At 45.4% G+C, this 12,292-nt stretch overlaps 1 protein-coding gene across 1 annotated transcript in view; it reads right to left on the bottom strand.

Moving 5' to 3' along the window:
• The window catches only part of vwa2 (von Willebrand factor A domain containing 2), a gene marked incomplete at its 3' end in the record, with an annotated part of 15,066 nt that extends 6,648 nt beyond the window's left edge, over positions 1-8,418 (bottom strand). Inside the window, exons 1-6 of the mRNA XM_080835502.1 lie at positions 8,356-8,418; positions 7,095-7,228; positions 5,574-5,683; positions 3,655-3,849; positions 1,150-1,283; positions 384-513 (exon numbers count right to left, since the gene is read on the bottom strand). Of these exons, the coding sequence (XP_080691628.1) occupies positions 384-513; positions 1,150-1,283; positions 3,655-3,849; positions 5,574-5,683; positions 7,095-7,228; positions 8,356-8,380 (728 nt within the window). The 5' untranslated portion in view covers positions 8,381-8,418. The remainder of the gene's footprint in view (positions 1-383; positions 514-1,149; positions 1,284-3,654; positions 3,850-5,573; positions 5,684-7,094; positions 7,229-8,355) is intronic.
• Positions 8,419-12,292: the final 3,874 nt, after the last annotated feature.

The raw sequence follows: 12,292 nt of genomic DNA, 5'->3' as shown, positions 1-12,292 counted from the left end.
TAAGGCATACTTTGTCTCAAGCTGTCTCAGGTTTGTCTGTGTGTTTGCCGCCTGGGTATTTACCCATAACCTTGGTGGTGATAGCATGTTGTACTAACTAGCTCAGCTAAATAGTAAACGAACCAGCCAAACAACAAGAACAATTTGTGAATGGGAGAGTAGTATGACAGAGGGCAGTATAGGAACGGCAAGAGAGGAAGGTTTGTGTGTGTGTGTGTGTGTGTGTACTTGCTTGTAGCGAGGACAGCGGGAGGTATAGGAACTACAAGAGAGGGAGGTGTGTGTGTGAGTGTGAGTGTGTGTGTGTGTGTGTGTGTGTGTGTGTGTGTGTGTGTGTGTGTGTGTGTGTGTGTGTGTGTGTGTGTGTGTGTGTGTGTACTTGCTTGTAGTGAGGACAGAAAGTTGTGTATGCGGTGGAGGTTCTGGAGCCCTTCCAGCACATGAAGTTGCCCACAAGCTCCTTCACCGTCTCCAGAGTCTTCCTCTCACAGGGGTATGACTCCACAAAACAGCCTGGGGAGAGAAAGTGACCGACAGAGGGAGAGAAAGAGTTATGGAAAGTATGGAGAGGTTGAATCTTCATCATTCATAAAGGCAGATTTTCAGGCTTCTAGAACAAATTTCTAGAACATCTTTATCCGGATATTTTATCATATATCATGGCATTGTATACAAAAAACAAGTAAGTTGTCATATTCAAAATTCAGGGCAATAACATAGCATTATCAAGTACTTATGTTCATATACCCTATATAGGTGATGAATTTGTGACTTTGAGCAGGTGTACATATGTTCATATACCCTATATAGGTGATTAATGTGTACCTTTGAGCAGGTGTACATATGTTCATATACCCTATATAGGTGATTAATGTGTGACTTTGAGCAGGTGTACATATGTTCATATACCCTATATAGGTGATTAATGTGTGACTTTGAGCAGGTGTACATATGTTCATATACCCTATATAGGTGATTAATGTGTGACTTTGAGCAGGTGTACATATGTTCATATACCCTATATAGGTGATTAATGTGTGACTTTGAGCAGGTGTACATATGTTCATATACCCTATATAGGTGATTAATGTGTGACTTTGAGCAGGTGTACATATATTCATATACCCTATATAGGTGATTAATGTGTACCTGGTGGGACAGCCGAGCAGACATCAGATGAGGCCAGAGAGGTGTACAGGCCGTTTACCGCATCCTGGAAATGCTCAGCGAAGAACACATGGCTCTCTGCAGGCGCACTGGCCAACTCATGCAGCTCATCCCAGCTGAGAGAAATGACAGAGAGAGACAGAGATGAGAGAGGCATGAGAGATGAGAGAGAGAGATGAGAGCCAGAGACAGAGGAAGAAAGATAAAGGGAGAGATATAGAGAGAGGAGAGGGAGGGAGGGAGGGAGAAGATAGAAGAGGAGAGGAAGGGAGAGAAAAATTCCATGAATGCTGAAACTGCGCTGAGGCAGAACCTCATGTCACTCAGCTCCTCCATTTGAAAGCAGGAACTCACATTTTCAACACTGTCATTGGGGTGTCCCTCAACGAACCTCAGTAGTCGACGAAAGTCAGTGACAAACATCAATACCCGCAGGGCTCAGGCCACTGACTAAATGCACACCTTCAATCACAGGCAGGTGACGGTCGGCAACTACACTATGCTACGCTAAAGCCCTCTCGAATCTGTCAAGACAAGGACTTCATGCCCCGGCACAAAATCGAATGACCATTAACTAGAGTGCACTTGAGTCTGGACAGACAGAGAGGGACAGAGACAGAAAGCGAGAGAGAGAGAGAGATAAAGAGAAAGAGAGAGAGAGAGAGAGAGAAAGAGAAAATGAGAGAGAGAGAGAGAGAAAGAGAAAGCGAGAGAGAGAAAGCGAAAGAGAGAGAGAAAGTGAGAGAGAGAGAGAGAGAGAGCGAGAGAGAGAGAGAGAAGAGGCGATCCACGAGGGGCAATCAGTTTAAGAGGACGTTAGTGCAAGAGCGCACTCTTACAGTGGAGAGATAGTGGGTAGAACAGATGGTGGGGTACACTAATGCAGCCATCACTCTTCCGCAGTACCAGCCGGCGGATCATTACCATTACTATAAAATTCCCGGTTTTTACATCTCAAGGAGTTACGAGGGACGAGGGAAGGTCGAGGGCAGCTCTGCTCTGTTTCGATGTCCGTAAGAGCTTAGGAGCGCTCGGGGTTCCCATGATGCAATGGTGGGTGGAGAGTAATCCAGGCTGATCCCGCGTGACCGGAGTTGTGAATGCATCCAGCTACGGCACTCGCCAAGAGCATATACAACTCAACAGTCTTAAATCATCCATTCATTCACAGACACACACACAGGCACACACACAGACAGACACAGATATATGTTCCCATGGGATAGCAGCGCATGTGCTTGACCTACATATACAGACATCCAAAGTGACATCCAAACAGCTGCATGCAAACAGATGTGCAGTAACACACACAGAAACACACAGATGTACTTTCATATAGAGGGTATTCTACAAATGGAAATACAGACAGAATTCACACAGACAGATTTTAACAGATGTGCATGTGTGGAATCACATATTCAAAGACACACACACAGACACACACGGATTCCACTGTCAGGAAATACAGCGTGATAATCCCCAACATCCCCAAATTCACCGTCCACCTGCTGCTAGCGCCCAGCCCAGCCTGGCCCAGCGCCGAAACCCCTAGACCGATCCATCATGGCACCCAGAGAGCACCAACAAGAGCACCGCAGCCTGTCCGCGCCACCTCCAGAGCCAACTTTCCACCCAGGCATCTGTCTCTGTAGGGCTATCCCTGTCAGCGGTGACTTCTTCCCAGTCCATCGCACCTGTCCCCCCCCACCCAACCCCCACCCCATCCCCCCGCGCCCTGCAGGCAGAGAGGCCTTAAGGCCCAGCACACACCTGCTCCTCAGCACGCTGCGGGCGCTCACTCTTTAAAGGTCTACACATATCTTTCATCATCGTACAGGACAGCCTGCAATCAGCTGCCGCCAAATCACTGAGCGTGAAACGATGCAAAACACTGTTTATGGAGCAAAACCAGAACAACTCATGGGAATCACACTGTCCTCTATGCAAAACCCAGCCGGCTATGCAAAGGACTTCTGGAGTTTATAGCATATGGCTCTGAAGTGAAGCACGCTGTCCAACAGAAAATTGCTCTCCAAAATGTTGTCTACTCATGACATATGCAGAACACATCTAGGACTAGATACGGTCACTGCGGACTTATCAGCATGGTATGTGATGGTATGGGAACTAAAGAATACTCTACTGTTCAGATTTGATTCCCACATTTTATCCCATCTCAATAAAACAAGTCATAATATATCACTGCCAGTATTAACAACATGTGCATCTGAAAGTAGATGTTGTCTTATATTTATTAATACTTTAATATGTTTGTCAGCCCACGGAACAAGTCAACTGACCATTTTTCGTATTAATAATTCCCATACTCTTGGCCATGGGGAATAAACCAAACAACACCAGCTTTATGCCATTGCCCTGACAAGCCTTGATCCATAATCATGCATACAAATAAAGTGATACTAGGTTTGATAGAAGATAAGTGGGCAACAATCCATGACATGGTTTAGATAAAAAATACTCTGTTACCGTGGGTAGCGCAGGCCAACGGCAAACAGGGTGACGCCGGTCTGCTTGAGCTCGGAGGCAGCAAGCTGCACGGCACCCTGGGAGCGGCCGTCTGATAGGAGGATGAGGATGCGCGGGATGGTGCTGTTGCCGGAGGAGGGGAAACCCTTCCTCAGGACGTACTTAAGAGCCAGCCCAGTCTGAGTGCTGCCTCCTCTACAGAGGAGAGAGAGAAGAGAGAGAGAAGAGAGAGAGGAGAGAGAAGAGAGAGAGAGAGAGAGAGAGAGAGAGAAGAGAGAAGAGAGAGAGAAGAGATAGAGAGAAGAGAGAGAGAGAGAAAAGAGAGAGAAAGAAGAGAGAGAGAGAAGAGAGAAGAGAGAGAAAGAAGAGAGAGAGAGAGAAGAGAGAAGAGAGATAGGAGAAAAAGAGAAAGAGAAAGAAGAGAGAGAGAAGAGTGAGGAGAGAGAAGAGACAAAGAAAGAGACAAAAGAGGGAAACAAAAATGAATAGCATTAGAGTTATCTCATGTCTAGGGAACAAGGTAACCTGATTTGAAAACTAGATGTGGGTGCAGCCGTCTGTCTCTCTCTTTCGTGTGTGTGTGTGTGTGTGTGTATGTGTGTGTGTGTGTATGTGTGTGTGCGTGTGTGTGCGTGTGTGTGTGTGTCACACACTGATGTCATGAGGGTGAGTGTAAAAGGTCGTCTGCTGTCTGGGAATCCAGGCTCTCTGAAACCCCAGTGGGAGAGAAATAACAAAGGCCAACAACAGCTTCTGTTACAACAGGCTATTTAAACGCTGTGTGTGTGTGTGTGTGTATGTGTGTGTGTGTGTGTGTGTGTGTGTGTGTGTGTGTGTGTGTGTGTGTGTGTGTGAGTGTGTGTTTGTGTTTGTGTGCGTTTTTGTGTGTGTGTGTGTGTGTGTGTGTGTGTGTGTGTGTGTGTGTGTGTGTGTGTGTGTGTGTGTGTGTGTGTGTGCTGACTACCTCTTCGCTAATCTCTTATTAATTTGATTCCAGACTCCAGCCTGAGCTTACCTCACACAGTGCATGACTTTCTCTCTCTTCATCTCCGTCATTCTCTCCCTCCCTCTCTCTCTCTCTCACTTTGCATCTCTTTCTGCCACCTCCCTCCCTCTCTCTCTCTCTCTCTCTCGCCGTCTCTCTGTCTCCATCATATCATTCCAGATCACACTGTCATACTTATTCGGGATTAGACTCTAATACCGTAATGAATATGGCTAAGTCAAGACTCTGTGGCTGAGTCCTATTGTGATTATCTGAGATCAGGCAGAATCTCTTTCCCCTCTGGTTCACGTCTCTCCCTCGCTGGGCTACTTCATACCTCCATAATCTCACTCTTCCTTCCTGCCGTGCCCAGTTCCTCCATTTATGTTCACTCTGACTTCACTTTTTAGAGACATGAGTGAGATGCATGAGAACTACGGGAGCTCTGGTTGAAAGGCACACACATATAGACAGACATATAGACACACACACACACACACACACACACACACACACACACACACACACACACACACATACATACATTAACACATGTGTAGATGTGTGTGTGTGTGCATGTGTTGAACAGTTGTTCCGTCAGATTGACAACTGCTGATGTGTTTAAGAGCCATGATGAGATGATGATTTCACAGCTGTTCAGAGAAGTCCTGGTATGTCCTAGCCTTGGGTGTAAATTATACAGATACACACACACACACTTAAGTACTGTGAGTTCTAAAAAAACTTGCTGCTGTGTATTTCTCCTCTGACTGTCTTTCATGTCAACACACACACACCTATGCAGCCAGTCTCTGTAGAATTCAAGCACTACTAGCTGGTTTTGCTGCTAATCGCAAAAGAAAGACATGACAATACCCTATCATAAATACACACATACACACAAACGAACAAACAACAAACTGAAGCTGATTACCTGTATGTGATTTTCTTTAAGTGTTTCTTCAGCTCCTCTTTGGTGGAGTAGGCATCCAGAGGGATCTCCAGCCGTGCTGTTGAGCCAAACTGAATGACCCCCACTCTCACCTGACACACACACATACACACACACACACACACACACACACACACACACACACACACACACACACACACACACACACACACACAAGCACACACACACACACACACACACACAATTATACACACATCTTAGTGCTGAAACAGCAGTTCATAGGCAGCATTTTTACATAATGCTACGAAGCGTAATATCAGCTGGAGAGATCTGTGGGCTAATTTCTCCAAACTCCGCAGAACTTTAGTCAATGGGTGGGTGAAAACAGAAGCTGCATGTTGGCTCATTAAAACATATGTTATCTGGATGTAGAACTAGCTTGACTGAGGGTTAATACACATGGAGTTCAGGTTTTCAATGAGGTTTTCAAATCACTGGCGTGTTTGTTTGAGAATAAACCAGTTGAGGTTAGTTAGTATAATTTATTTTGTGCAAGAGGGGCAGAGAGTGGACACCTGGCACAAGTGCGGGATAAGAGATTGCTGGCTGATGTTTGAAGGCAACCAGAGTTGAAGTGCCACAGCGTATTGTTGTGACTGCTATGAGACCAGACATGGTAGTATTCTGAGTGTAGGCACACTGTTTACTTTACAGAGTTAGCAATTCCCTTTGAAGATGCGATTGAGGAAGCCTTTGAAAAGGAAGACGCTTAAGTATGTGGAACTGGTTGTGGAAGCGTGGGAACGATGTTGGAAAGTAGATACAAGACCAGTGGAGATAGGTGTTAGAGGCTTTGTAGCTACATGAATCACATCGCTATAGTTGGATTTTGGTTATTGAGGATGAGCTTGAAAGGAGTAGTCTGAGGCAGCTTAAAAAAGGAGCCAGTGGTTATGGCTGAGGTTCTTACAGGCTACTTGGGCACATGTGAATTAATCTGTATTATGTGAAGACGCTGTCGGTAGACGAAGGGGAGACTTTTCTTTGGTTGAAAGTTATTTAATTGGTTTGCTCAAATTACAGTATCTTGCGTGAGCTAACTACCTATCGTAAGGGTGTTAATTATCGGACGGTGTGTTTTCGGCAAACATTCATGTTGTCATGTTAATCCATTAGTAAACTGAAAACTGGGTCTGGAATGCCAGAAACCACCGTTGAGCATTCTGAAGGTGTCAAGGGCGTAATTCAATGAAACCCTGACAAAGGAAGGTGCCCGCTTGACAACCCCAGTAAAATGCTCACAAAGGCATCTTTGTTGTTGTTAAGTATCGGTATGAGGGATGCAGTGCACCCTGTTGTTAGGCTAGGTTGTTGGGTATGAGTACTTGCGTATGACAATGAGACATTTGACTGTTGTGGGATGTTCCCAGCAAATTAAGTAATTTACCATCTTTTCCAGTGTATAAGTAAAAAACGAACACATGTATCATTGCATGACTGTAGTTAGTATGCTGCTGTGGTTTTGACGCCCAGTTATTGTACCTTATCAGCAGCAATGTCCAGGGCCTGACTCAGCTTAATGGTGTAGTGTTTGCACCTCTCAAAACTGCCCTTCCCCACACTGTAGGAACCATCCATCAGGAACAGCACATCCATGCGCGCTGAACACTGCATCACTGCAAACACATACACACAAACACACACACAAACACACACACACACACACACACACACACACACACACACACACACACACAAACACACACACACACACACACACACAATATCTTTATTTATATAAAGAAATATCAAGAAATGAAAAGGAGTCTTTTTTTCTGATGCACTCCCACTGGTGATGTATTTTATACAGGTACAGAAAGCTTACATACCAAGAACATGTTCCCTACATGCAAACCACTAATCATAAGTAAGAGTGAAAAGCACTCTGCTAGCTGTTTGCCCTTGTACCCCCAACCGATGCATCACTACACACACACACACACACACACACACACACACACACACACACACACACACACACACACACACACACACACACACTAATCAAAAAATATTCTTGACCACAAAAATTATAGCAATCCTACTCATGGGTTAGTAAGCTGTGCAGGTCTCTCCTGCATCCAAGTCTCCAAGCGGCACATGGGTAAATGAGATGGATAGAGATGTCTCTCACACACTCACCCAAAACCACACACACATTATTTACAGGAAAGTCTGCCATTGACTTTGACACATTGCACTCCCCCGAAAAAAAGGTGCACACTCACCTGTCTCACACACATACGGCGTGTTTGCACTCGTCAGATTGAGAGTATTATCCATGTAACTGTCATGTTGGAACCCGCTGGGTCATAAACAGGGTTATTATTGCTAGACTACATACCATTGTGCATGTCTGTGTGTCTCTATTACATACGTGCGCACACACACACACACACACGCACACGCACACGCACACGCACACGCACACGCACACGCACACATTCCCTTTTGTACTGACAATTGTTTACCCAACTACACATTAACATGCTAATTTACTTCAGTAGAATTTACATTTGTTAGTTGTTGGTTTGAAAGTGCTTGTTAAGTACTAGTAGTATACTACTGCATACTACAACTAGTACTATAGTAGGCTTGTGCTATAGTAGTTAGAATTCAGTACGCTCCTGTGGATATGGAGTGCACTACTGTGTCCAATTCTTCTGCGTCACTGTCTGCTGTGCTGTTGTGAGACAGTGGGCTGTTCCACTGAGACTGTGACTGCTCCAACCCCAATACTCACTATATCCTGCTGCATTGATCTTCATGATGGTCTCATGGTCCGCCTGGATCTCCTGCACCGAGGAGATGGTATGTACTGGAGAGAGAGAAAGAGAGAGAGAGAGAGACAGAAAGAGACACATAGAGAGAGACAGAGAGAGAGAGAGAGAATGCTTAGTCAATAGATTGAGTTTTCAAATCTACCTTATCTTTCACCCTAATCCCTTATCTTTCCTCCTACCTTTACTTAAGCAAACACACACACACACACACACACTTTGGCCATGTAATGAGTTTGCAGGAGGCTGGTAAACAGCTGATGCTGTCCTGTGTTTATGGACTCAATGACACACCTGGGGTATGACAGCCCCTCATTTGTGCATTGTTATAGACCGAGTGGACCCTTCCCTCTGGTAGTGTGTGTGTGTGTGTGTGTGTGTGTGTGTGTGTGTGTGTGTGTGTGTGTGTGTGTGTGTGTGTGTGTGTGTGTGTGTGTGTGTGTGTGTGTGTGTGTGCGTGTGCGTGTGTGTGCGTGTGTGTAAGTGTGTACGTGCGCGCGCACATGTGTCCATGTGTCAAACGGCTGGTGCTAAACACCCTTTAAAAAGAGATAATTTAGGGGGTAGCTGCATTCCAATAACGCCCACTGGACAGAGAGATAAGGGGCAGAGAATAGAGAGACAGGGAGAGAGGAGAAGGCTGAAAGAGAAATGGAAAAGAAAAGAAAAAGAAGGGAAGAGAAAAGAACTGACAAAGAGAGTGAAGCTAAGTCAGAGTGGACCGGGAGAGAGAGAGAGAGAGAGAGAGAGAGAGAGAGAGAGAGAGAGAGAGAGAGAGAGCATGAGAGAGAACGTGCGAGAAAATAAAGGACACAGAAAGACGGCCAAACAAAAAAAAATCAGCCCAGTAGCGCGCTACCCTCAAAGAGGTCCATGTGAGCGCTTGAGTGAGCACTCCTCCCGCTGAAGCACAATGGCTGATTGAGTGGTTCTGGAGCAGAGTGGGGGTGTGTGTGTGTGTGTGTGTGTGTGTGTGTGTGTGTGTGTGTGTGTGTGTGTGTGTGTGTGTGTGGTTATACTAAGGGCCTGGTGGACCTAAAGAGAGGGAACATGCAGTGTGGACTCCCATAACCCATTCCACAATATTACTCAATGACCACAGCTCCCATTGAAGAGGATTTGTGTGTGTGTGTGTGTGCGCGTGTGTGTGTGTGTGTGTGTCTGTGTGTGTGTGTGTGTGTGTGTAGGTGCATATGCATGCCTATGTGTGAGTGTTTGCATGCCTGTGATTGTGTGTGCACATGTGCATTTCTGTGTGCGCATTGTAGAGTCTTTCCAGACAGCCTGCCATACACACACACACACACACACACACACACACATACACATTTAGTGTAGGAGACACGGAAAGACATTCTCCATGGAGATCTGGTCGAGTCAGAGAAACTTCCAGAAGGTCAGAGAGGAGTAACGGAGAGTAGTGGCCTCTAAGGGGCTTCACAGGACAACGGGCTTACGCAGGTCATAAATCTGAATCTCCACACTCTTTCAGCCCGTCTCTTTCAACTAGCTCAAAGCTAACCCTGCTGGGCCGCTGTTGGTCTGTGTGTCATGGTGATTCACTCAGGAAGTATGGAAGTGGCTGAGTGAGTGGATAAAATGGATTGACTGCGGAGAGCTGTCAGTCACTGGGTTAAATTAGCCGCTGATGGAAGGGTTCTCCCCATGGTCTGCTGAGGCAGCAGCCGGGTGACTGTGATTCTTGGGTAAAACACTTAATCTCCAGAAATGCAACATGACAGCGCTGTACAGCAATAACAGTCACAAACTGCATGAAGCTTAGTAAAACATATATAATTGGGAACATACTGAGGCCTAAAAGAGGGCAAGTGACATGTCAACAGCTGATTATCAAAGAGAACACTAAACACTCTCATTCCTTTTCTGTCCCCCCCCCCCCCCGAACACACACATAAACACACTCACACTTACACCCACACACACTTCCTCCAGTAACTTTTCAGTGAAAATTATGACTTCCTGACTTTTTAGTTTTGAATATTCTGTAAAACATACACCTTGCTTTACGGCACAGCCTGTCCTCTGATTACCACCCCTGTAAACCACAGGCGGGTCACAGTTTTATGACTATCCTGACACCTTCGGACATGACCCACAGTGACAGCTGAGGATGTCACACCTCCACAGAAAATTCTAGAAGCCCCAGGAGGCTTGCCATGTGATGAGACCGAGAAAAGGAACATTTAAGCCCAGGATTTATGCCGACCTTCATGTCATCTGACAGGTAATATGTTCAAAAGGAACTTCCACTATTCCACCCTCAGACAGAGAATGAGGAAACAGCCATTGTGGAACAGGCCAACAGGAAACTTTTATAAATACTCCAGTTATGAAGTTGCAGGTAACAATGCAAGTAAATGTTTGACTAAAACATACTTAAATATACTGTGATGTGCATGAGGTATTTGAAGGATGCTTAGAGAGAGACCGTGGGACTGAGATACTTAGTGGATCGAGAGGTCAGGTTGACTAGAGAGGTCAGTTTAGGTGGAATCTTTTGACCCGACCTGCCACAGGTCATCGCAGCCATCCAGAGCTCAACGCTAGGCCACGCTAGGCCTCCGTGTCTCTCTATGCACACACCATCACGCACCCCCACCTCTTAAGTCACCTTCCAGAGCAGAGACAGGAGGTATTCCTTATCAAGCCCCCCAGAGATTTAGCTCCCCTCCCCTATATAGATTTATAGTGGACCCTACATCACAACACTGCAGGTCTAGACCGCCCCCCCCTACCTTACTCCAACTCCAACTCACACACACACATAAACATCCACCCACTCGAAGCATCTGAGATGGGCCTCCAGGTTCTTATCTGTCATAAGAGCATAAGGAACTGTCTTTCCTCAGTCATTTATGAAGTTCTACAAAAAACAGGAGTGCTGTCAAACATGAACTTGGCGGAGCCTGAGGCATCGCGACTGCTCATTCCTGTGGCATAACAATTCGAAAACATTTTTTTTTTCCAAAAAAATTAACACCACGTGGGATAATGGTTTAAGTGTGTGGCAAGCCCTCAAGGGCAAGTTTGAAACTGATGTTCCATTCTGATGGGACTGTAAATACTTTTGGACGGCACTAAAGCTGTCATTATAAAAGAGCAAGAGCTAAATTTAATACTGGTGTTATGGTTTCAGTTCCTTCAGGGCAAATACTCCAAAAACAATTATACTGTTGTGGTAAGGCTGTAAAAATATCAAATTCTTGCATGTGGAACGGAGCGTTTCCGAGAGAAAGGAAGTCATTCAGCAACATCGCATTTTTAATGTAGACTGGGTTATACGAAGTCACTGAATCGAGAACTTGCTTTAGGGAACTTGATTTCTTCATCCAGGGTATCAATTGAATTCTACATGACGTCTTAGTGTCACTCAGCTTTTAACAGACCTTTTTTCAGTTATCTCATGTCATACTTGCTTCACAAAGTTGGCGGAACATGCTGGGCTTGACCTGATGGGTCTTCAAAGTTTCCCAGGAACCTTAACAGCAACCTTAATGTACACTCTGACTTCAACTTTGACCCAAGGCTGTTAGACCTGTCAGTTTGTTTTGCGTTGTGTGCTCAGCCTTTTAACTTAAACCATTACCCTCAACAAGGTCAAGTGTCAAGCATGTGTGAAGCTCCAGTTACAAGTCAAGTGAAACCAAGGCAGACTTACAGTAGACTATAGGTCACTGTCATTTGAACTCCACACTAAATGTACAAGAAAACAGTTGTATTTAACCTGGAGTTTCATTCTGCATCTGACTATCGAGGACCTGGAAACTGTGAAACAATATGGACTGATTTCAAGCTGTATTTCTATCAGTTCCTCCAGTGCTTCAAGCTCACCTTGTAATAGCAGGAACAGCAGGAAGAGATGAAGGTGGCCTGTGGAGT

This window comes from Sprattus sprattus, assembly GCF_963457725.1.
Source record: "Sprattus sprattus genome assembly, chromosome: 3".
Classification (NCBI taxonomy): Eukaryota; Metazoa; Chordata; class Actinopteri; order Clupeiformes; family Clupeidae; genus Sprattus; species Sprattus sprattus.
Note: the sequence above shows the minus strand (reverse complement) of the source record. Positions and strands in the feature narration are given on the sequence as shown.